The sequence below is a fragment of the Sceloporus occidentalis genome, unplaced genomic scaffold (genome assembly GCF_023333645.1).
Source record: "Sceloporus occidentalis isolate IW3139 unplaced genomic scaffold, rSceOcc1.0.p SCAF_122, whole genome shotgun sequence".
NCBI classification, from domain to species: Eukaryota; Metazoa; Chordata; class Lepidosauria; order Squamata; family Phrynosomatidae; genus Sceloporus; species Sceloporus occidentalis.
Genome location: NW_028317102.1, coordinates 2,318,523 through 2,341,713, shown reverse-complemented (window position 1 = coordinate 2,341,713; position 23,191 = coordinate 2,318,523). Strand labels below are relative to the sequence as shown.

Below are 23,191 nucleotides of genomic sequence, written 5' to 3'. Positions count from 1 at the left end.
CGAAATGGTGGGGGATCTGCATATGTTTTGCTACGGGCTTTGGCTTTTCCTTTATCCATTTAACCTTTACTCCGCCGTGTGCTACGGGCTGAGGGGCGGACTGCTTCACTATAGCTGCGTCTTTAATGTGACTGCGTTATATAGAAGCTAAACGACTTATTATGGAATGACTGCTAACTGTCCGGGTTTTAGCCCCTGGTCCGTCCTTTGATTGTTACTTTTTTTTTTGTGATAACGACACATATTTCAAAATAGTGTCTCTACTAGGGCTCCACAAAAACGACAACATCAAGTTTTCTCCTCCCAAGTGTCAGGGTTCACAGGAGACAGTCCCTCTGGGCCTCCAAACCTCTCTGTCCCTCTTTTCTAGGAGCTTGGAATGTTTGTTGGGTATGAGGGTATCACAGGGTTTTACAGCCCTAAAAGCCCCAATAATGTGTATAGAAACAGCAGGAGATGGCTTTATAAATTAAACGGGGTAAATAAAACCCATTCTAACAAATTCACTGCCCCGATGTATGAACAATTTAGTTTGTGCTTCCTAGTCTTTTGGCTGAGATAAAGTGAGTACCCGTGAGAGAGGGAAAGCTTGGTCTTACGCTCTAATAAGTACAGGACCTTTTGCTCACCACATCCTTAATAAGGTGAGACCTATGGCTGGTTTGGGAGGTTAGGCGCCTGATGCCTCACGCGCTGTGTTACAGTGTGTATTGTATCAGACAATATGGTGTAAAACGCTGACGATAAATATTTAGTTAAGAGTTTTTCACAAAGCGTTTTTTTTAGGTTTGCGGGTGCCTGATATGGTGACTGAGGGCTCGGGAGCAGGAATTGTCGTTTGGGTTCTCCAGCTCTCCTTTGTCTTAGGCCCAGGAGAGGCCTGCATGTTCCTGTTACAGGTAGTGCCATCCCAGAAGACAAAGATTGGGGACAAGTATTTCGGTCTTCAAAAGATAAATTTAGAGTTGACAGGAGAGCTTTTGCTTTAATCTATATATGATGAAGGGCCATATATTGTATAGTTAAATCAGTGAGGTTTCTTGTTACAGAAGCCTCTGTGCCATGGGCTCCCAGAGGGGACTGAGCACCAGCCTCCTTCTTACAGACTATGGGCCCTGGTAAGCAGTGCCACGTTACCCAAATCAAGAAATGCTAAAGGAAGCAGATTTGAGGTCCCTGCATCTTGGGACTGTGATGGTTCCTAGAGTCACCCTACCCCTCAGTTAATGCTATCCTTTTGTGTGTTATTAATAAAAAATTATTTTTATTACTTACACACAGCACACTAAGGTCTGGGAGATAATTTAATCAAGACAATGTGTATTCCTTATTTTAGTGGCATCTGTATCCTTTTGTATTGTTAATCCCTTTACTGCCCCTGTTGTCTCTGGGAGGCAGATTAAGGGGGTGGTTTGTATCCCAGTATCTTGTTTTATGTTAATGTGTGTTTTGCTGGATATATCCAGCCGTCTGTGTCTAAAATAAATCAGTTCTCCTCTTATTGTACCTAAAGACTAGTCTTGCCTGGTTATTTGGGTGCTGGATAGCGATATCCCTTTACTTTTCTTGGGGATATTGCCGACAGTTTGGGGGGGATTATTGTCTGTGGTCAGTCCGTCCATTTCTCATAACCCATTCAGTTATACAGGGTCTGCTCAGTCGTTCTCGCTAGAGAAACCTATTAGAATTCGCCCTGCATAATGAAATGAGGGCGTTAAACCGATAATTCGTTGCTAGTCTCAGTTGCCATCCAGCGGTTTTCCAGTAAGCCATTATACACAATGAGATCTAAGAAGCTTCAAACAGCCTCTCACCATATAGATGAAGATCAAATGTAGTATATCCCTGAAGGCGGTGGAGAAAAACTGATTCTTAGGCCTAATAGCATAATGGAACACATGGTGCCTCCCTCCCAACATGTTTGTGCCTATCTGTTGAGCAGTCCATTGGCTGGTGGGTAGATTCTTATTAAACGCCATGAATTTTGTTCCAGATTTTTTTTTTTTTTTTACATTTACACTAGAAATGGCTGCATTTGGTCCCAAAACTGATGAAGGAAAGGACCAAGTGTCGGCCATTTGGTCGCTTGTGCGTTTATTTGCATATCTCCACCTTTAATCAAAGTGCATTGAAATATTGTGCAACTTAAATTTGGAGATGATCTTTTCATAGTTCACATAAATATATTTTATTTTGCTTGCTGTACAGCGTACAGGGAAGGATTTTGTAACTTTTCATTGAAATAATGTATTCAGTATTTCAGTATAAGGTGGAATTACATACTGCATAAGAACAGTTTCTCACTTCATCTGGATCTCCGCAGTGGACGGCGTATAACATATAATGGTAAAGGTGTTTCCAACTTATCAGCTTTTGACACAAATGGCTCTTCTGGAAATTCTATGTTTCACTGTTACTTTCTTCTCTTATGGAGGAGTTTGAAATGGGACATGTGGAACAGTTCTAGCTCTATGAATGTTACAAACACCCTGGTTTTGCCAGGATGTTCCCGAGCTTGTGAAAGAAAACTAACTGGAGGGAATCAAACCAGACTTGTGGTCCTCTAGGCTGGTCTACAAGCTCACCAAAGCCAAGGGTGTGATGGAGAAGATTCCAGGGTTTTCTCTCTGCTACAGCAGAGACAGTTTGGACTAATGTGGCATTCAGACCGGCCAATAGACCAATTGGATTGATTTAAAAGTTTTACTGTAAGATGTGATTGCTGATGCTTTGTAAAAATTCCATCAATATATCAGTCTGATACCGCCATAAAGGTGATCCAGAACAGAAACAGGAGACAAATGTTCTCTGCACAAAAGAACCGACATTCACAGACACACACATCAGCCTTCTTTGGCTTAATCAGTGGGGTTTAGTTGCAATCCCTCTAACTACAGGAGGGTTATGTTCATCTATTTACTTGGGGTGAGCCCCAGGAGAGTTTGAGATGAACTAATCAAGGGCAGACGGCTGTCCTATGGTGAATCCTATTTGTGCCATTACAGAAGAAAACTTTTTATTGACATAAAGGCCTGATTTTACCACATGCCCGGAAAAATGTACAGTCTAGAACCAAAACGTGAGGCAAACGTTCCCTGTATAAGGAAACTAACAAGCCCATACACATTTTTTTTTTTTATTAAATCCTTGGCCTATGTGGGAGTTTTCATCAGCAGATCCCTTTACATCACAGCTATAGGAACCGCTTTCAACTGTTGCATGGGGTCCTAAGCAGAAGGTTCATTTATACCAAGGTTCCAGGAACATCCCTAAGCAAACAAATAGATGTATTTTTATTTACGGGGTGATGCACCGTAGGATTGACCATTAAGCAGCTTTACGTCCTCAGTGAGTTAACATGATGCCTGTTTTGCATATTTTACCCTTTGGGTCCAGATGTGGACCTGCTTCCTATCCTTAGGAGGATGCTAGACAGACATTTTATTTTTAAAAAGAAATTTTGTATATATCCAGTACTTGGGTATTTAATAATTAGAATTTTGGCTAAGCAAATTGGCTCAGTTCTGACAACACAGCCAAGTTTAATGTGTGGGCAGAAAACCAAGCCTGGCGCTTCACATCAGGTACATGCATGCGCTGAGCATGCTGCTAGTGAACCAGGTCAACCGCATGAAACTTGTTGTGGTAACAGGCATTTTAAAAAAAAGGTCAATATGTCTTTTGATGCATTTAACTTGAAAAACGAATCAGAGAGGTTATTGGTTCATTAACCTTGCAAATGCATGGAAGGATCCTATAGTGTTGGCAGCCCTGAAGAGCTGGGACTGAAGATGGAATAAAGTCAAAAAGCTGATTGAACGATGAGGCCTCGGGGATCTTACAATCCGGGGAAAAGCCATCCAAAGCAAGTTTGAGATAAATTTAGAGTCGTATTTAATCTCAAATTTGTTTTGTATGGTATTTCACCCTTTGGGGAAATCTCTTGGAGCCCACCCTAAGTGAAAAGGGGAGTCCAGACATGGACTTGCTTCCTCGCCTGTGTTTAGGATACCAGATACCTTTATCAATATATGTTTTTCTATTTTATTCTTGACGATGAAATTAACAAACAGGTTTTTTTCAAAAGAAAACGCAAATATTCTTTGGAATAGGAACGTTGTGCAATTTTTTGTGTTTAAACACTTATTAATTGAAGAGATTTATCGGTTCCGCGCGATCAGCAGCGATTTACCAGAAGTATTCACCAATCGTTTACCGACTTGCACGTTACCTGCCGGGCAGGAGAACTTCCCAAATGTCATATGATCACAATACTTGTGACATGAAAATGATCGTTAATGGTTGATAGATTGAATATTTCAGGATTCTGTTAAAATTTACCTTTTTTTTTAACCCGTAACAAAGTATGCGTCTCCCCGCGTGTAATCACTTTAGTGTTACATTCTGTTTATTTTTTTTACCACGTGGCTCTTTTCTTAACCCATTTTTGGAGGATTTGTTTTATTATTAAAACCTTGACACGAGTTTATCCGGTTAATAATTAATAAAGCTTGCGGTTAGATCTGTGTCCGATGACTCTACATTACAACAGTTTGCTGTCAGATGGTGTAAGTGCAAGACGTGCGAGTCTGAGTGTATACAGAAGCCAGCATGTGCAGCCACGCTGTCTGCCCTTCATCAGAGTCCAGGTAGGAATATTTCGTCTGTCGGTAACTAATCCACATGTTTTTTTATTTAAAATGTCAATTTTTTTCCCATTTGTGCTCACAATCTTTTTTTGGCACTCATTTTGGAAACACAGATGCTTCTTCCACCCTGATTATTAAAAAAAAAAAAAAAAAAAAAAAAAAAAAAAAGCAAACAATTTTTAATGTATTTCCTTTATCGACATAGCCCATTGTTTATCCCAAGCAACCTAAAATTTCCTTAGACCATTTAAAGCTACCAGTCACACTGGAGAGCCATTCCATGCATCCACCACACATTCTGGAATACACATTTCTATATGTACCATTCCTCCATATACCATAGAAACTGAAGAATTTGATTTTGTCTTCAGCCCCTTCTAGTCGCCCGTTTCTCCTGCTGTAAAAATGCAAACCTTAATCAGTCGTCGGTCTCGTCTTAGATTCAGGAGCCGTATGTCTATCCCATGCATGTTTAATACCCTCACTGTATTAACCTCTACCACTTCTGCTGGGAGGCTGTTCCACTTATCTACCTCTCTCTCAATAAAGTGTACCACCGTGAATGAACCTATAAAATACGTGCTACCGTGGTAAAAGTGAAAAATACTTTAACAAACAAAATAATAATAATACTTCCCACAACAGACCGCAGCTGCCCAAAAACAACACTCTTCCTCAAAGTGTTAAAATGTCAACGAACCAAAGATGTATGGGGCGCAGGAATATATGTAGGGAAAAAAATAATAATGCAGGAATATATGTAGGGAAAACATCTCTCTCAAAAAAGTAAAACTTCTTTACATTACATCTAAGTCCCTGATCTTCTAGTTTTATATTCTGGTCTCTTGTAACATTTCTCCTCCTTTGAAATAAACTTCCCTCCTGTACTTTGTTAATTGTATCTCTCTCTTCTTCTCTCCTCCAAGCTGGACATATTGAGGTCTCTTAGTCTTTCTTATACATCTAATGCAAGAGCGCCTGATTGGTGCAGATACAGTAAGACGTGGCACATTCCAACGCGAAAACCTCTCCGAATATATATATTTACTAAAATAACAAATAAAATACATGCAATTTGAAGCCTCTTATCTCAGCTACATTGTTCCAAAGCAATTAAACTGTCACTGACGCTTAACCTCTTCATTAACCAGTAAGATTGTACTTTCACCGAATAGTTCAGATAACATGAAAGTCGCAGACCGCAGATAATGCCATGATATTCAACGTATATCACAGATAATTCACCTACAGCCACCTGTTCAAGGCAATACCAACACGTAGGAAATGTAGCCAGCAGGCAGCCGCAGTAGAGCGACAACTCCTTTAACCCTCAGACACCTTAGATCCGTGGTTGACTGAGCATTATGAGATTTGCAGTCCCGCAGCAGGTGAAGAGCTGCCCTTGAAGGCAATGTTGACCCCCCCCAGTCTAGCAATAAACCGATAAAAGGTTTGTGTCGTTAGTAAGTAATAAACCACGCGATCGTTTCATTACGCATCATTTCCTTTTGTATAAACAAACTATATTTCCGAGCGCGTTCCCTGTCGTCAACATGATGGCGCATTCCTGGTTTACGTGCAGCGCTGCGGAATAGGACGGTGCTATAGAAATCAATAAATAAAAATAAATGTGGTCCTTTGTCCAGAATATATTATGAGGATTTCTCATTCATGCACATTTTTTCCCCCTCATTCCCGAAATTCACATAAACATTTTGCAGAATATATCTCCACCTGATACTGCAGAGGTTCCAGAAGTTTATAAAGTAAAGAATTGAGCACTATATAAAATTAACTTTTTAATCAATTTTTTTGATCTATTTTTTTACTCTAGAAAATTAATGATTATTAATTAATAATAATAATAATAATACAGTTTTTTTATTAATAATCATTATTAATTAATGATTATTAATAAAAAAACCTGTATTTTTATTGGGACTTGCCAACCGCCATACAATGGCTGAGTGTTCTCTTTACATTTTCATTGTGTTCCCCTTGAATTTAAAGGTAGGGATTCTGTAGTATCTCCTCGTAAGCATCTGCCCCTGTGCCTGTCTGCCAGCTATTACCCTTGTTCTGACGAACATCTCCTTGCGCATGATCGACTTACCAACAGTCAGCTTCAGCCCTGGCTCGGCAAATGCTCACAACAAACAAAACAAAAACCCACGTAAGCGCTCCCATTGATTTCAATAGGGCCGATTTCCTGCCACTAATTGTTGGCTTTTCTGCAACCAATTAGCTGCAGCTTCTCCTGAAGGCAAGTTTTTTTTTACAGGTTAAATGAATGAATATAAACATTGTTACAAAGTGGCAAAGTAACCCTATAAGTAGAACTTACAAAGTACTATCATAAATTTCATATCATTTCCTTCTTTATACACATTTTTGAATATTTTATGGTTTTCCCCATCAGTATAACTACAAAGAGCTCACACAGGGGGAGATACCTTTTATTGGGCCAAGAAAAGAAACTTTCTTGACCTCATTGGTCTCTTCTTCAACTAAAGACTCCATCTTCTTTTGGAGTGGTCCGGCTGTATCCGTTTTCTTTTCTTCAGGCAGCCAGTAATGACATTGGCCCAGCCTGTAATGTTTATAAACTAAGCATGTGTAGACACGGGTCATCAGGGTCTTTTGATCGTGACTTGTGACATGTATCCGTGTTAACAGACCTTTGTACTTCTACAACACGCCCTTCCTGCTATTACCTCACATGCATTATCACGATTTACTTATCATAGAGATTTTTTTTTACAATGCATGTTAAAGTAGATAATTGAATATGCATTTATTAAAACTATAACAAAAAATGTTAGAAGCCACTTCAGGAGAAGCTGCAGCTCGTGAGTGACTGACTTTTTGTGCTTGTCTTGACTGCTTGAAGCACCCAATCACTGGCAAGAGAAGAGCTCTCATTAAAATCAGTCGGAATGCTTTCTGTGCATGGTTCCGGGGGTCTTATTAGACCCCAATGGAACTCTTACATGAGCCAGCACTGGATGCCCATTCATACACATCTCCAAGCCTAGGAGCTGGAGGGCAGGAGAAGAGAGAGAGAGGTATAGGGGGTGCCTCCAGGCATTAAGGGGACACTCAGCTATCGCAGCATTAAAGTGCATACGATGACTTGAGTGTCCCTTTAAATAAATACATTATTCTTCTAACGATTATATAAATAGCATCAATGCGCCACGTAAAAACTCTTCTCTAACCTCACCCGCTAAAGCAAAACTTCCCCTCATTGGCTAATTGGAATGTAAGGTGCTATGTAACTGCCGGGTTCGGAAGAAGAGACCTTTGTAGTCGTTCATCTGGTTGTTTGGAAATATGTAGATTTGTTCAACTGTTCCGGCTTTTCCTTTTAGACTAACAATGACTGCAGCCCAGTAAGCCTGACCCCTGCACTGGTGGGAAAATAGCGGATACAAACCCAAACCCGCAGCGCGCGATATAACATTACGAATATTCTGCGGAACCGTGTCGCTCATGGATGCACAATCTTTTCTAGATTCTTCGGTGTGAATAAACCCGATATGGATTTCCAAAAAAAGGAGAAGGAGACGTTACATTGTGCAGATCCAAAAGTAAGTCGTAAGCCCTATTAGAGTCGTATTCCGTGTGTGTGATTTAACTCCTTAATGTAAATAAATATCTTTTCTTTTGATCTGACAACTATATATTAAAATAAATAAATAATATGTTTTGGGGATTTTTTTACTAAAATTGCTCTGTTTTTTGTTCTTTGCTATAAAGCTTTTACTGTTTGAACAATGAAAGATACATATCAAGCTGTCTGTCTTGTAGAACAGTGTTGTAAAAGTGGAGCAGAATTTCTGCTAGTTGCTATGGCAACTGCACCATTTGGCTCTTTATACATAAGTCCTTAGTCCACCAGGATCTGGCCCATCCATAGCTGTTGAATAACTTTAAATGATTGCATTACATAAATAAATAAATTTAATCTAGTAAAATCTTCTGTCTCTGATTCCAGGATGCCTACAAATGCCGTCAGCCCCGTTTCCGCACGGATTTAAACTGTCCCGTGTGTCTGCAGACGGCCGCTTTGCCCGTGGAGACCAACTGTGGCCATTTATTTTGTGGTAAGTTATCTAAATCATGTATCATAAAAATCTGCACGCAACCCAGGACACCCGAGCACGTGTGACATCATACTGACATCGCGGGGAACACCCCCAATTAAAACAGAAAGGGGCAGGGAGTGGGGCGCGTCAAGACCCCGCAACCCGGAGGATTGAAGCGTTGACCGTGAACCGGAGAAGTGTTGCTTCTCCCGGAGTTCTCTGGGTCAAACCTGGAGAGTTCCCAGGTACGGTGATGGGACATTCCACCTTAACGACTCCTCTTCTCCTTTTTACGTTGTGAACATCACTCAGTTTGACTGTCTAAACAAGCAGGATATTTGCCAAGTAAGGTGTCACTCAAGTCTTGACCATCTTGGCAAATTTAGGGCGATGAGCTTGCTTGGTACCCGGCCAGATGTGACAGCAACGAAGCTGGAGAGTTTTATACATTTTTCTAGAATTCTTCCTTCCTCGTGAGGTTTTGTTTCACCGTAACCCCGTTCTGGATGAATCCTCGCGTCCCGTGACATTCTAAAGGCGACCGCTGAATCGGATGTCACCGTTGTGCAAAATTTGGAGCCCGTTAGCCAATCACAGAGCTGCTCCGACACACACCCCCGCCGTGTTTACATTAATGATCTGCGAGTAAGGAAGAGGCTGAAACAGTTTCAACATTCGCACGGCCAGCCAACCCGTCACAACACTGCTTTCCAGCCTTTCAGTGATGTAAAGGGGGTCGTCGTGGCTTCTGATGCCATCCTAAAAATCTTAGTGTGCCTCATACTATACAAATAAAAGATAATAATAATAATAATACCCTAATTCCTATGCAGAAGCCGGTCGACGACCATACAGGATCCGGCTGCATTCATAAAGCCCCGGAAGATCCTCGCTTAACTCTTAATACAAGCACGGTTTTTAAAAAAGGGTCCGAAAATTTCAGCGTCCCTTTAAATATATTTTGGAGAATATTGGAATGAAAACCAATTCTAAGGGTACAAGCCTTACAAACACTCCACCGGTTTCCACGGTGATTGCTTCAATTTCACCACTTTCGCTAATTACTTTACCAAGTTTTATTTTTACCTCTGTCAGAGAGTTGTTTCCCTAACAATTTGCCAATTACAGTTACACAAAAACAAACATGCGAAAGTTGAATATTAAACTTCGCCCCGGAATTATTACTTTATAAATAGCGACCGTTATCTGTAAAGCGATAGAAGGAAACGGTGAGCTTAATTTCAGATTATCAGCCCGGCTGCATCCTCTTTTGGATCGGTTTAAAGGATTTATTACATTTTGATACGGTGAACACCCTAAGTTCATAAAATGCATTTCGGGGAGGATTCTGCAGAAATCCCCCATATGTATTTACCCCTTAGACCACCCTTCGTCTACTGTCTGTCTAGAAGCTCTGTTCGGTGCGTTATTATCCTGAATCCCATGAAGTCCAGGCAGCAGATCTGCCTGGGCATATTGGGAGTTGTAGACCGCAGCAGCTGAGATAACCCATCAGCGGATAAGGGTTAGAAACCCGCTTATATCGCTCGCTACATTCCTGGCGCGGCCGCCATCGGTCACTCGCAAGGTCACAGTGTCAGTATTACAGAGGAACTGTCACGATGACAGAGCATTGAGACCCGGCCAACAGGGCTCTCCAACACACACAGTGCAAGTCAATTGTGGACTGATGATGGCACATTAATTGGGTCATTGGGAAAATCCACCTCATGGGGTTAAATTTTATCTTGTTTCCTTTGCATCACCTGAGCCTGCGCGGCGATGGCAGGATGCCCGGCGAAGCCTGACCAGAAACAGTCCAAAAAGAGCTCGTGATTGCACAAGTTTCCCGTTCGCCTTGATAACTATTTATAAACTCTCAGCTTACAGCTTTTTGGCAGCTCGTAGATGGAACTTGGGGCAGTTTCAGGGCACAGCGCCCCCTGCTGCCCCCTGCCCCGCACTGCATCCCACTGAGCGACTGCTGATCCTTGCGTCGTCCAATAGGGCTGCACGAAGTGACCATCTTCCAGGAGCCCTAAAAAGTAAAAAAAAAATCATACGGAAACTATTAGCTAAAGGGACGCCCCAGGGAGCCCCCTAAACAAACAACTCATATGGAATTACTTATCTTATGGAGCTTCAGCTTCCCACCTGCTTCCGTGATCTGAGGATTTTTTTTTTTTAAAGAAAAGCAGATTTTGTGCATTAAAATAACATGAAATGGATCAGAAATCCAGAGCAGACGGGGTTAATGTTGTAAATGACTATTGTAGCTGGATTTTGAATGGAATCTCTTCATAGGCGTACAGAGGCCCTTTATCACTCCCATCACTCCTGTCTTCCAATGGCCCTTTATCACTCCCGTCACTCCTGTGTTCCAATGGCCCTTTATCACTCCCATCACTCCTGTCTTCCAATGGCCCTTTATCACTCCCATCACTCCTGTATTCCAATGGCCCTTTATCACTCCCGTCACTCCTGTGTTCCAATGGCACGTTGTGTTCGCTGATCCAAGTTTAAGTTTAAAAGGCTAATTGATTGTTAGAAAACCCTTTTGCAAATTATGTTACTGCCAGAAATGTCCTTGTTTCCCATGAAAACAGCTGAGTGAACCCAAACTTTTGAGCAGTAGTGTGTATGTATGTGTGTGTGTATGTAGTGTGTGTGTGTGAATGTAGTGTATATGTGTGTATGTAGTGTGTGTATATGTCCCTGATGTGGACTCCCTACTTGTATTGAGTAGAACAGGTTAGGGTCGCCACCATGCACCATGGAATTGGGCATTGAAAATGTATCAGCTGCCCTGCATTGTAGATTTTATGCTTCCCTGTTAAAAAGAGTCCTTCTAATACACATTGACGTTAAGGACGGATGACATCATTACCGCGATAATCCTTCATACAGAGAAAATGGTGTTTTGGTAAACTGTCGTGTCTGACCCAGCTGGGTTCCCATCCACAGCCCGGGGTCAGGTTAAATATTCCTTCGCTAAAATAAACAATAATAAGTTGGTGATGACAGGGGCCAGGGGCCAGGTGAACGGCAAATTACAGCGCACGCCTTAAAAAAACAATTATGAATTTACAGGAAATGTTCGAACCAATTTGTCCTAATTCCTCCCCAGCTGCTGTCCCTTCATTATGACATTCTTAAAGAAAAACATGTGCAGGAAATTCACAGGAAACTCGCTGTACAAATGTATATACGTCGGGTCATATGGAATAAATGTTTATTATTATTATCATTATTAATATTATTAATAATAATAATAGTAGTCGGTAGATCTCCCACAATGCCAAGACAAGAAGAAGTCACGTGAAAATGTACTTATTCACTACAAGATGACTGCTATGCTAAACTCTGACTTTATTCCTCCAACTTTTATGAAAACGTACACTTTTTCACTGAAAATGATCCAAACCAGTTACCGATGATTCATACAGCGGTATCAATAAACTGTTCGGACTTTTGACTTAAGGTTCCGTTGCGTTTCTGTGTTTCAGGATCGTGTCTCGTGGAGTACTGGAAGCACGACCCGTGGTTAGGTGCCGTCAGCTGCCCTCTCTGCAGACAGAAGGTGAACGTTATCTCATGAAACATACCGGGATATCCGCTAAGAATGGCGTTAGCTGGCGATGAAGAGGGTCCAAATGGATCCCGTGTGCCGCGATATCCGTGTTTTAGAGCGAGTTCAGCGGATTTGTCACATTTGTAGTTAAATCTATTTTCTGGTGTTTGGCTCGTAGGTTGTTTTCCTCTATAAAGAGTTCTGCGACACGCAGCAGGATAACGCGAGCAGAGAGATCGTGCAGGACATCCGCCGTTACAATAACCGCTTCTCCGGGAAACGGCGCCCAGTAAGTGACGTCTCACGAGTCCTTTTACATTATTCCACCGCAACCCTTGCCAGTCGGACGCTGCTAGCTCAATGCTTGGCTATTGCACACAGAACCTTCCATTACACACTCAACGTCGGCCTGGAGATAGTAAAACCTATTTTATCTTGTAGGTCACAGACTACCTGTTTGATCTTCCATCCCTACTACACCTTGTAATGAGAAGACTCTTCACGTTGGGTGGACTCGTCTGGATCTTTTGCCTCCGAGTCATTGTGTGTTCCTTTGGCGCAATCTTGTGTGTATCTTCTCCCTTCGACATGATCCGGGACCCTCTGTGTGGAATTCTCAGCACCATCGATGATTTAGTGGTGGTCTTCATTCTCCTGATCTTCACAATCAACATTTTACAGCAGCTCAGGTCGGAGGGGATAAACATCATCCATTCATCGCCCCAGAGCAACCTAACGGAGTATTAAACAAAATCCACTAATCGATGCGATCAGCGCGTTCTGTAAACGTCTACATGGCAAACACATCGAGATTCAATGTGGACATTTAACATGTAGCGTTAGGTCCTGTAGATACACACAGACTCTGGACCAAGACGGAAGCTCGATGTATATTTTATGGAGATAGAATCCTTATGGATCTGGATACTGTATTGTCTCCTGTCGAAGATGGTTGAATGGATTGTCTTGTAGGGATCTTGGCTATATAGGGTTAGAACAGGTTTCTTATAGACAATGTAAAGTATGTGAATAGCTATAGGAAGAGGCAGAAGTAGCGGATCAAGTATATACCGCAAGATCATAGGACCTGGGAACATGTTCTTGTCCCATATTTGCATTGAATTCGTTCTCGTCTTTAATCTCTCCTCAAAGGGAGCATTAAACTCCAGATTTCTTTTGTATGTAATAGTTGTAAATATCGCATATTGCTTCCAGTACCGCAGAGCAAACATTGTTCTTGAATGTATTATATGTTACAAAGTGTAAAATATATTTATTTTGAATATTAATATCGGATGTTTTGTGCTTTTGTAATAAATTTACACTTCGACGTTCCGCTCAAACGTCACCGTACACGGCCGCCTCAAAAACATCTCGGAAGTGTATTATTTAGGATTATAGTTTTACGGGTCGTTAAAATAATTCTGCTGCCAAATGTGCAACATCCGATATGCCTGGGAAACGATAAAATAAACTTCCATCTTAGAGACATATTGATGACATCACCGCCCGTGTCATAGCTGAGAAATGTCATCGGTGCATTAAATGTGATGTCGTGCAGACTGTATTCTACCATTGTATATGTATATATATATATATATATAATTCTAATGAGAGCCGTCTCATAATGACACCTCAATCTGCCCGGTAAGTCCGTACGGCGAGGAGCTCGTTAGGAACGTTCCTTCTAAAACAAGCAGGCCCCGACTGGGACAAAAAAATAGGCCCGGGCATTTAAGCCTAAGCAGCCCATTTTTATTTATTTATTTATTGTTAAAGCCCACCCTTCATGCACCTTCTTTGCATTTACTCATTCACACAAATCATTAACACATTCATTAATGCCGTCTCACAAATCATTCAAGCAATTCATCCACACATGAATTCATTAATTGTCATACGCATTCACACAATTCATCCACACATTTATTCATTCATTCTCATACGCATTCACATTACCCCCTCTCCCCATCTTATCTGCCAATTCTCACTGTTCCCCCTTTTCACTATGTACCCCCTTCCCCACTTCTCAATATGTACCCCTCTCACTATCTATCCCCTCTCCCCCTTTCTCACTATCTAACTCCCCTCTGCCCCTTCTCACTGCACCCTCCTCCCTCACCCTACTTACCTTGTTGCCGGAGCAAGCAGCAACTGCGACTGGGCCCGCGGCAGGGCCGGATTGACTTAGGGGCTGATGGAGCTGCAGCTCCAGGCGCCTATGCGGCATCTACGGCCGCATTAACACAGGGCCCCTTAAGCCCGCCGCAACTGCGACCGGGTCCGCCACTCTAAGGGTCCGGGAAGCCCCCACCAGGGCCGGCCTTATGGCTTAAATTAAAACATCGGGGTTTTTTTTTTTAACTTTATTTAACATCCTCCATGTTAAATAAAGTTAACAAAAACTTTATTTAACATGGAGGATGTTAAATAAAGTAAAAAAAAATAAAAAAACAACAAAAACCCCCCCGATGTTTTAATTTAAACCCTGTGCCCTGGTGGGGGCTTCCCGGCCCCTTAGGGTGGCGGACCCGGTCGCAGTTGCGGCGGGGCTTATGGGGCAGGTGCCCCTTAAGTCCGGTCCTGACTGGGCCTATTTTAAGGTAGGGGCCTGGAGCTGCAGCTCCATCAGCGCCTAAGTAAATCCGGCCCTGCCACGGCCCGGCCCACCGGGAAAATGCCCGGTGTGCCCGATGGCCAGTCCAGGCCTGAAAACAAGCATCTATTGACCTCGTGCTAATGAGTGTCGAACGACGCATCTTAGAGGGAACACTGCTGCAGCCCCCTTAACAATTCACCTTTTTCCCAGGTACTCCCGACGAAGCACTTTTAGTATCTGATAACGTATAGGTTGATATAGAATAACCAGAGCTACGAGCGGCTGGAAACCCTCCGGTACAAGCAATGCTCCGCGGGATAAAAAATACTCCACAATATGCTAAACGCGGCAGGCGAAGCATTACTCCGGTCTATTCGCATCATTGCTGGGCTCGCTGGTTAAACGGTTATGTTTTACTTTTTTACTTTGGATTTCCCGTGGGATTCAGATCAGGAGCTGGAAATCCTGTGTGGAGCACAATACGAGGACACCTGCTCCTCGCACGTGGAGCGACAATGCAGTCTGAACGGGCATCGCACGGGACGGAGGGAAACGTTTGCCTGTTCCTCTGTTTTTCGTGAAACAAAAGTGTTTTGCGCTTATTGTGACCTGAGCAGCTTGCAAATGTTGTGATTATTTCCCATAAAATTCAGGAATAGAAAGTTCCGGGGTATGATATCTAGAGGGGGATGTTTTGATTGACAGCTAAAGATGTTAACTTTGCCAAGTCAGTCCCACGGAGAACTTTAATCCCAAACCATCCCGGCAATCGCGTGACGAGAGGCAGTCATCTGTCGGGACGTTCGCTATTTCTGTGCAAATCAGCTTTAATAAGAAACGTTTACGCATTTATGATACATGATATATATCCTGCGATCCGATCGATCGGTTTATTAACCCCTTAAGGATAATGGGCGGTCCCTAAACCCATTGAAAACAATGCATTAAGGGGTTAAAAAGTCCTCTTTGTGGCGATGACATTCTGGCCACGTCACACGTCACACGACTGGATTAAAGATCTCCCATAATAGCGCGATATTCCCGCTGGTGTTCCGCCAGCTTCAGGAACACTCGATACTTCTTGTCGTAAAACCTGTAAACAAGAGATAAGGTCACGAGGATCTGGAGAGTAATTAATGCCGGGGATATGCCGTCACTGGTCTAGAGTATTGGGGGCAGTTCTGGAGACCCCGATCTATAGAAGGATAATGAGATTCTGGAGAGAGTTAAGAGGAGGCGACTAAAACCACTAAGGGGTCTTAATACGTCCGGCTTGGGGAGAGGGAAGAGAGAAATGGGAGAGAAACGTTTAAAAACATAAAAAGGATTTAACAAAGGACAAGAGGCCATCATCTAAAAACAGAGGGCCGAGGCTTAGATGTAATAATGGAAGGTTTACTTTACTGAGAGGTTGAGAGATAAGTGGAACAGCCTTCCGGCAGAAGTGGTAGAGGGTAATACAGTGAGGGTATTAAACATGCATGGGATAGGCATATGGCTCCTGAATCTAAGACGAGACCAACGACTGATTAAGGTTCGAGTCTTTACAGCAGGGGAAACGGGCACATTTTAGGATTCTATGATTTCTATTATTATTCAGACTAATGAAAATTTATTATTTCTGTTTTTTGTTTCTAATGAGAAGCATTTTGTGAAATTGAAAGACTGATGCAAAGTGACAAAAATTCCAAGATCCGTGGCTGTTGTTCTGTCTGCCTAAAGATGGCGCTAATGATTCACCAATGCTTTGCTGTACAGCGCGGTACAAAGTATCACGTAAGATAAGTAAACATTGTAACCACACGCGTGCCTTAGGTTACCCGGTACGTCGTTGTGTATTAAAGCCCTGCTATGAAGCCCGTGCTACAGACACAGACGATATAAACATTGAGTCCGCCGACTCCGTAGGTGCAGACAGGGAGTGCAGCTAATCAGCAAACTGATCTCACCTATTGTGTTGTTCATTTGGAAAAATGACCTTCCCCACTTTGGACATTGTCTCCATAGCCTCCTGTAGACGAAAAATATATATTTTAGAACAGTAGAGTAATAATTAATAACGTAATAAAAAAAACTGCCCAGGTCTAAAAAAAATATGGCGGGTGGCAGCATTTTCTGTTCCCTCTGTTTTCTCCTTCTCTCTCTCTGTCTCTTTTGAGCCCCCCCCACACACACAACACAATCCAGCAGCCCCTCACTCTGCCCTCCTCACACAACACTGGCACCCCTCACCTCTATGCGCACAATATACTTTCTGGCAGCGCCTCATCCCCACACACAACACCATCCAGTAGTCTCCCCCATACGCACACAATAGGCACAGTCCGCCATATTGCTGGCCCATTGAGCGGTGGCGCACTGGGGAGAATGCTCCCCCAACAAGCGATCTGCCCCAGGTATGATGTCATAGGCACATCGCCTGCATATAGAACAAGAAATCTCACTGACTTTCCAATGCCCATCAAGCCCTTCTTGCAGGAGAAGGTCAGGGGGTTTAGCCGTTAACAAAAAAAACACACACAGGTGCAATAACATGTACAGTCACCGAAGAGGAAGAAAAAATCCACATCCCTCCCCTGCAAGTTTCAGTTTTCATTTTAATTTTTGAAGCAAAAAAAACATAATAATTAGCCTTAAAAAAATAATATATTATATATATAAACACAAAAAACACAAAACTGTAATTTAAAGACTAGTTGATTAATTGCAGTGATCCGGGGAGATAAGAATCACAAATGTAGCCTCATCGAAGAGTTAATTCCAATTACCCATAGGGTAAAAATACTGGCTGCATCTGAGCGTAGCTGCAACGACACCTAAATTTTACGGGCAATTCCCTTTAAACAGTTGTCTCAATTTTGCTCCAACATTTCTTCAAGTGACTGATCAGCTGTTTTAAAAAAAAAATTTATTATTATTATTTCACAATTTGCCGCTTCACTTGTATAATTAGATGTTAATTTTGTACGCGCTGATTTAATTTAATTTTGGATAATATCGTCTATTATTCTCTTGTGACACTTCATTAAACAGAAAGCGATCTATTAACTCCCACATACAGGTTAAAAATTAAATCTGAAATAGGAACACATTGTCCGCAGGATGAATGTACGGACTGTTTTCATACAAAGACATCATTCTTTACGGAAGAAAATATAGCTATATTCTTTCTTTTTAATGTCATTTTTTTTTGTCACAAAGCCTTTACTAAAAATAATCACTGGCCATTTGAGATTTCTGAAGCCTGCGCATGGAGCCTGTGAAGGGTCACCGCAAAACTGCGTGGGGTTAATGCTGCGGAGTACATAATGAAGACCCTTTTGATATTTAAAATCCTTTTTTTTTTTTTTTTTTTTTTTTTTTTTTTTTAGTAATGTTGAGATTTAAATAGATACCAATAAGTAAACAATGACCTCCATGGTAAGCGGCTACTTCAGTCACAATATCTTCTAATAATTACCCCGTTCCCTGATTCATCTGCAATTCTAACAAGAAAAGGGTTATTGTCACTGGGACTGGTTAAAGGGACTGTTTTTTTCCAGGCATCAGTGAAGCAAATGGCTTTTGTCCCATTGATGCCTTTCTTTTTGTAAACAAGTGATGGTTCACTTATAAATACTGGTAATACAGGCAATAACACTGTGCAGTGCGCGCATGCACTGGAACTGACAGAGGCATAAACACCCTGCTGAACAAAGGAAGGCTGGGGATAGTCCCTCTTCAGGGTCCCAAATCCCTGTGCCCCTCTTTCCTCCCCTGATGCCCCTCTTTCCTCCGCTGATGTCCCTCTTTTCTTCCGCTAATGCCCCACTTTCCTCCCCTGATGCCCCTCTTTCCTCCGCTGATGTCCCTCTTTTCTTCCGCTGATACCCCTCTTTCCTCCCCTGATGCCCCTCTTTTCTAGGAGGTCAGAATGTTTGCTGGGTATGAGGGCATCGCAGGGTTCTACAGCCCTAAAAGCCCCGATAACGTGTATTGAAATGGCAGGGAAAAGCTATATTATATTATCTCAAGCCCATAGAAAGAACACATGTGTTTTAGGAGATTTGTATGCTCCTATGGCAACAAAGCCTAGCAGCCTATCAGTGACATCTCCTGTGGTCACATGTCTTGTATTATGCATTCCCTAAGAAAATGGGAGTAGGCTGAAATCTGAGATGATTAAAGAACTATTTTTCATCCTCGCAGAGCCGGTGGCGAGCATCTTTTATAGATTTCTGATTACAAACCACAAACAGTAACATTTATCCCATTGCACAGCGCTACAGAACACAACGGCGCTATACAAAACAATAAATATTAATATTAATAATAATATACACAAAAGAGAAGGTTTGATAGATCAGTTTATATGGATCAGGGCTGGTAAAATAACACCTACATTTTCAAAAAAAAAACCTGTATCAAAAAATATAAAGCATGATTTTCTGCCAAGATCCATGTTTTTGTTTTTTTTGCCAAAATTAAAAACATCCACCAGCTTTTGCTCTCTCCTTTGATACTGTGTAATGTCTACCTTTTTTTTGTTAAGGTGACAAGTTCAATTAGTTGTTTTAGCCGTGCAAACCAGTGAATATATGAATAGATCAGGCAAATCATTTAAAACATGTATTTACCGCAATAAGAAGGATTTTTGTACAGCGCTGTGGAATATGGTGGTGCTATAGAAAACAATAAATAATAAAAAGATTTTGGGCTGCTTTCATGGCCGACACATTGATGAGCGGGAAAGAGAGCGAACATTTATGTGTAACCAGTGGTGTAGTTACCTTGGGGGTTGTTCCAGGCTTGGCTGCACCCCCCCCCCCCACATGGCATCATAACCCAGCGCTCTGCTGCTTAAACACGGGCAACACCTTGTCACGTGACATATACGTTGACAAAAACTACAACAATGTTTTTTTTACACTACTTTTCACCCATTTTTAGAGATGGGCATTTTTTTTTCCAGCCCTTGCTCTGTTATTGTTATTGTAGTCAAGCCGGGGCAAGTCTGCGTCGGGAAAGGGTAATACAATATACTGTATCAACATATTTTCAACCAAAAAAAAAAAATGTTTACATTGAAGGCCATGGATACAGAGCCGTAAATATTTGCATCTGCCGGGAGTTAAGAGTCTCCGCGTTACTGAGCAAATACAAAGCACATTTCCCTCTGCCAGCGGAGGATTAATGTCTGTGGACTGTGCGGCTTCACATCTGGGATGGATTCGGGATCCGCGCTGTTCCTCCCCTGAATGTGAAATTTACAGAATGGACGCAGTTCACAAGGAACGATAATATTTTGCAATTTAAAACAGACCCGACGTTTGAGAAATCTGTTTGTGTGTCCGACAACACGAATACCTTTTTTATAAAAAAAAAAATTGGCGGAGTTAAAGAGTGTTGGCAAGTAAACTATTTCTCAAATATAAAGTGGTTCCATTTAAATATTTGTACACAGCGTTGGAGAAATCCAGTTAAAGGAACAATAGACCTAAGCAGGGCCGGTTTCAAGGGACAGTTTAATGTCAAGGGCACCCAAGCTATAGAAGAATGTATAATAAAAAAATAAAGCATACTTGTCTGGCAGAGAAAAGGCAGCCCTGCTGCAGCAGCTGCCCTACTCCTCATCTGACTACTCTTGCCACTGATTGGGCGCTGGAATCAGCCAATTAGTAGCAGGAAAGTGCTCCTATTGAATTCAATGGGGGCCATGTCTACGCATGCCACTGCTGGTGCTGACTGGAGGTGCGGGAAGCTTTGTTCAGCCATGCATGGCTAGGGGTTTGGGAAAATGGCAAATGCATTGGGGGGATCCTGCAGAATCCCCCCCCCCAAGCATTTACAAAAGCGAAACATAAAAATTTAAAGGGACCACCCAGCTATTATTTGCATTAAACGGCATATGATGGTTGGAGTGTGCCTTTAAATACTCACAAGGTCCTGGCAAAACTCAGTTGGGAAGGAAATACCTGCCCACCTAATCACATACAGCCCTCTAATGGGGTAACTAATTCTAACTCGCCCCATGGGAACGCCATAAGCCAAATTTCACTATACTTGACATTATAGAGACGCAATAGATGCATGTACATTGTTATGTGCGTCTGTATTCAGATTTCATACTGCTAATTATATGATGTCAATGAATACAAGGTACATATCTTACTGTAATTGTGAATATATTGCTTCAATTTCGAGGAGGAAACCCCACTATGATTGAATTATTATTGAGACATTCTAAATCAGCCCCATTGTCACAAACTCACAATCTAAACTCTCGTCTTGCCTGGTTAATACATAATAAAAGTAACAGATCTTACGGGAATATGTAGTAGTGAGCAGTGCAAGTAAATACGGTATTTATCTGAGCTCCTTACGAGAATATATAAGAAAGTTCTCCCGCACTTTGGGTCTAAATTCCCTCAAATGTTCTCTTGTTAGGTTCCCAGTTGAGGGACCCAGTTGGTTCTTAGTAGGTCCAGTAGGTCTCCTCTTCAGATCCAATAGAGAAAAACCTTATGAAGAACACACATATTCTACATTTAACAGTGTGAAATCATCCGAAGTAGCGAAAAATAAAGAGAAATATTGAACTTCTGCAATTGTGACATTAAGCAGGAATATATCTTATAAACGATTAACCCGGCTCATAATGTATCACAAGTCCAACTTTTCACATCTTTCTCATTCTTCCAACACAACCACTTCACCCAAAGACATTTTTTTCCATCTATTGTGATATTATTATTATTATTATTTTATTTATTATTATATTTTATTTATATAGCAGCACCAATTCCAGCAGTGCTTCTTACACTTCGTACATGCAAAGGGTCTGACACAACTACAGCTGTCACACTAAGACAAATAGGACATTGGAATATAAAAGGGAACGAGGCCCTTGCTCGCAAGAGCTTACAATCTAGAGATAATATATAGAAACAAAGAAATTGCCGGAGGATCAGTCTGCCTGTTTTTCCTGCTGTAGATGGTCTTACAGACGGATAACAAAGCAGCTACGGTTTGGCTCTCTATAAACAATTGAATCCAAATTTTTATCCAACTTTCCAGTCCATTTAAAATTCACATATGACTCATTTTACGTGTAAGGAGATCGGGTTTATATAAGATGATATCTAAGAGATGGTTCATCATATTAAGCAAATTGAATAAAAAATCTGGCAAATATGGAGTGAATTTCCATTAAATCTGATACAGCGAGTTGAACATCATAACTTTGATAGAAGTTCCCCCCGAAAGATTCGACTGGCAATGAAAAGCCGTGTATACGAGGCGAAGGTGATTCCCGTACTCGTATGTCTCAGCCGACGGAGAAAAAGACGTGATTTAAGGATTTGGCGGAGGGTAATTGGTAGAGATTGAGAAATTCCAGATGTAAAGTGGCAGAATTCTAGGAGGGGTATAATGTTCTCTAGACAGCGCCTCGTTCTCACGTGAATCTTAAAGATTTACTGGCGTTTCTGGACAGGTATGTGATGGATACCCCCGGTCCAGCCGGAGGGGGGAGTCTCAGTTTATTTTATCCTAATAAAAATCCCTTTCTTTCCAATCTGTATCTCATCTTTCATGTATGTATAACCCCACCAGCGGAATGTTCCTTCTGCTCATTAAAGGGACTGTTCAATGTATGTCCTCACAAAATATTCCCTTTGGCATCTTGATAAATGGCTTTAAATTGGTTGGGAAATATTTTCGTGATAACCCAAAGAAAAGGGCACAGAGGTGATCCCCTCTACTCTGTGTCCGGGTTCCTTTTTAGACTGTAGGGTCTCCCAGCGTAAATCCTCTGCATGCCAGGCTGTTTGCAAACTCATTGTATTGTACAACCTTTATGCAAATACTTGCTCTTTATGCAAATAATAATAACTCAGCTCGGAATGTTTGTTTAGGCGCATGAATGAGCATGATTTAAATTTGGGGTTACACGTCTAGTTTTGCTGCCTTTTACCACATATCCCAGCTTCCCTGGGGTAAATTAATCTGTTATTCACCAGAATATCGATGAAGGCCAATTAAAGTATGTTTTTAATAATTGAAATATTTTTAATAATTAAAAATAATTTAAAAAATAGAGTTTATTTCCAGCTATTTCCAACTTGCACGTATAGTTACCGAGGAAATCCACCTTTAATTAATAATTAAAATAAAAAATGACGGTAATACAATAAATTTAATTCCATAATGGGTAATACTCATTAAGTCCCTGTTTTTTCAGGCAGGATACTGTCTTGTTCTTTCATTTGGGACTAATGGGTTCCTGACGGCTTCTGGTCTAATC

At 41.5% G+C, this 23,191-nt stretch overlaps 2 protein-coding genes across 2 annotated transcripts in view; one reads left to right on the top strand and one right to left on the bottom strand.

Moving 5' to 3' along the window:
* Positions 1–8,188: 8,188 nt before the first annotated feature.
* LOC149282154 (E3 ubiquitin-protein ligase RNF170-like) lies at positions 8,189–13,055 on the top strand. The gene is made up of 5 exons (XM_089498590.1): positions 8,189–8,239; positions 8,647–8,755; positions 12,244–12,317; positions 12,487–12,597; positions 12,750–13,055. The coding sequence occupies exons 1-5, from the start codon at positions 8,189–8,191 to the stop codon at positions 13,053–13,055; spliced, it is 651 nt and encodes a 216-aa protein (XP_089354716.1).
* Positions 13,056–15,918: 2,863 nt separating this feature from the next.
* The window catches only part of LOC149282153 (FGGY carbohydrate kinase domain-containing protein-like), a 70,278-nt gene continuing 63,005 nt past the window's right edge, over positions 15,919–23,191 (bottom strand). The window contains exons 14-15 of the mRNA XM_089498564.1: positions 16,857–16,918; positions 15,919–16,000 (exon numbers count right to left, since the gene is read on the bottom strand). Of these exons, the coding sequence (XP_089354690.1) occupies positions 15,919–16,000; positions 16,857–16,918 (144 nt within the window). The remainder of the gene's footprint in view (positions 16,001–16,856; positions 16,919–23,191) is intronic.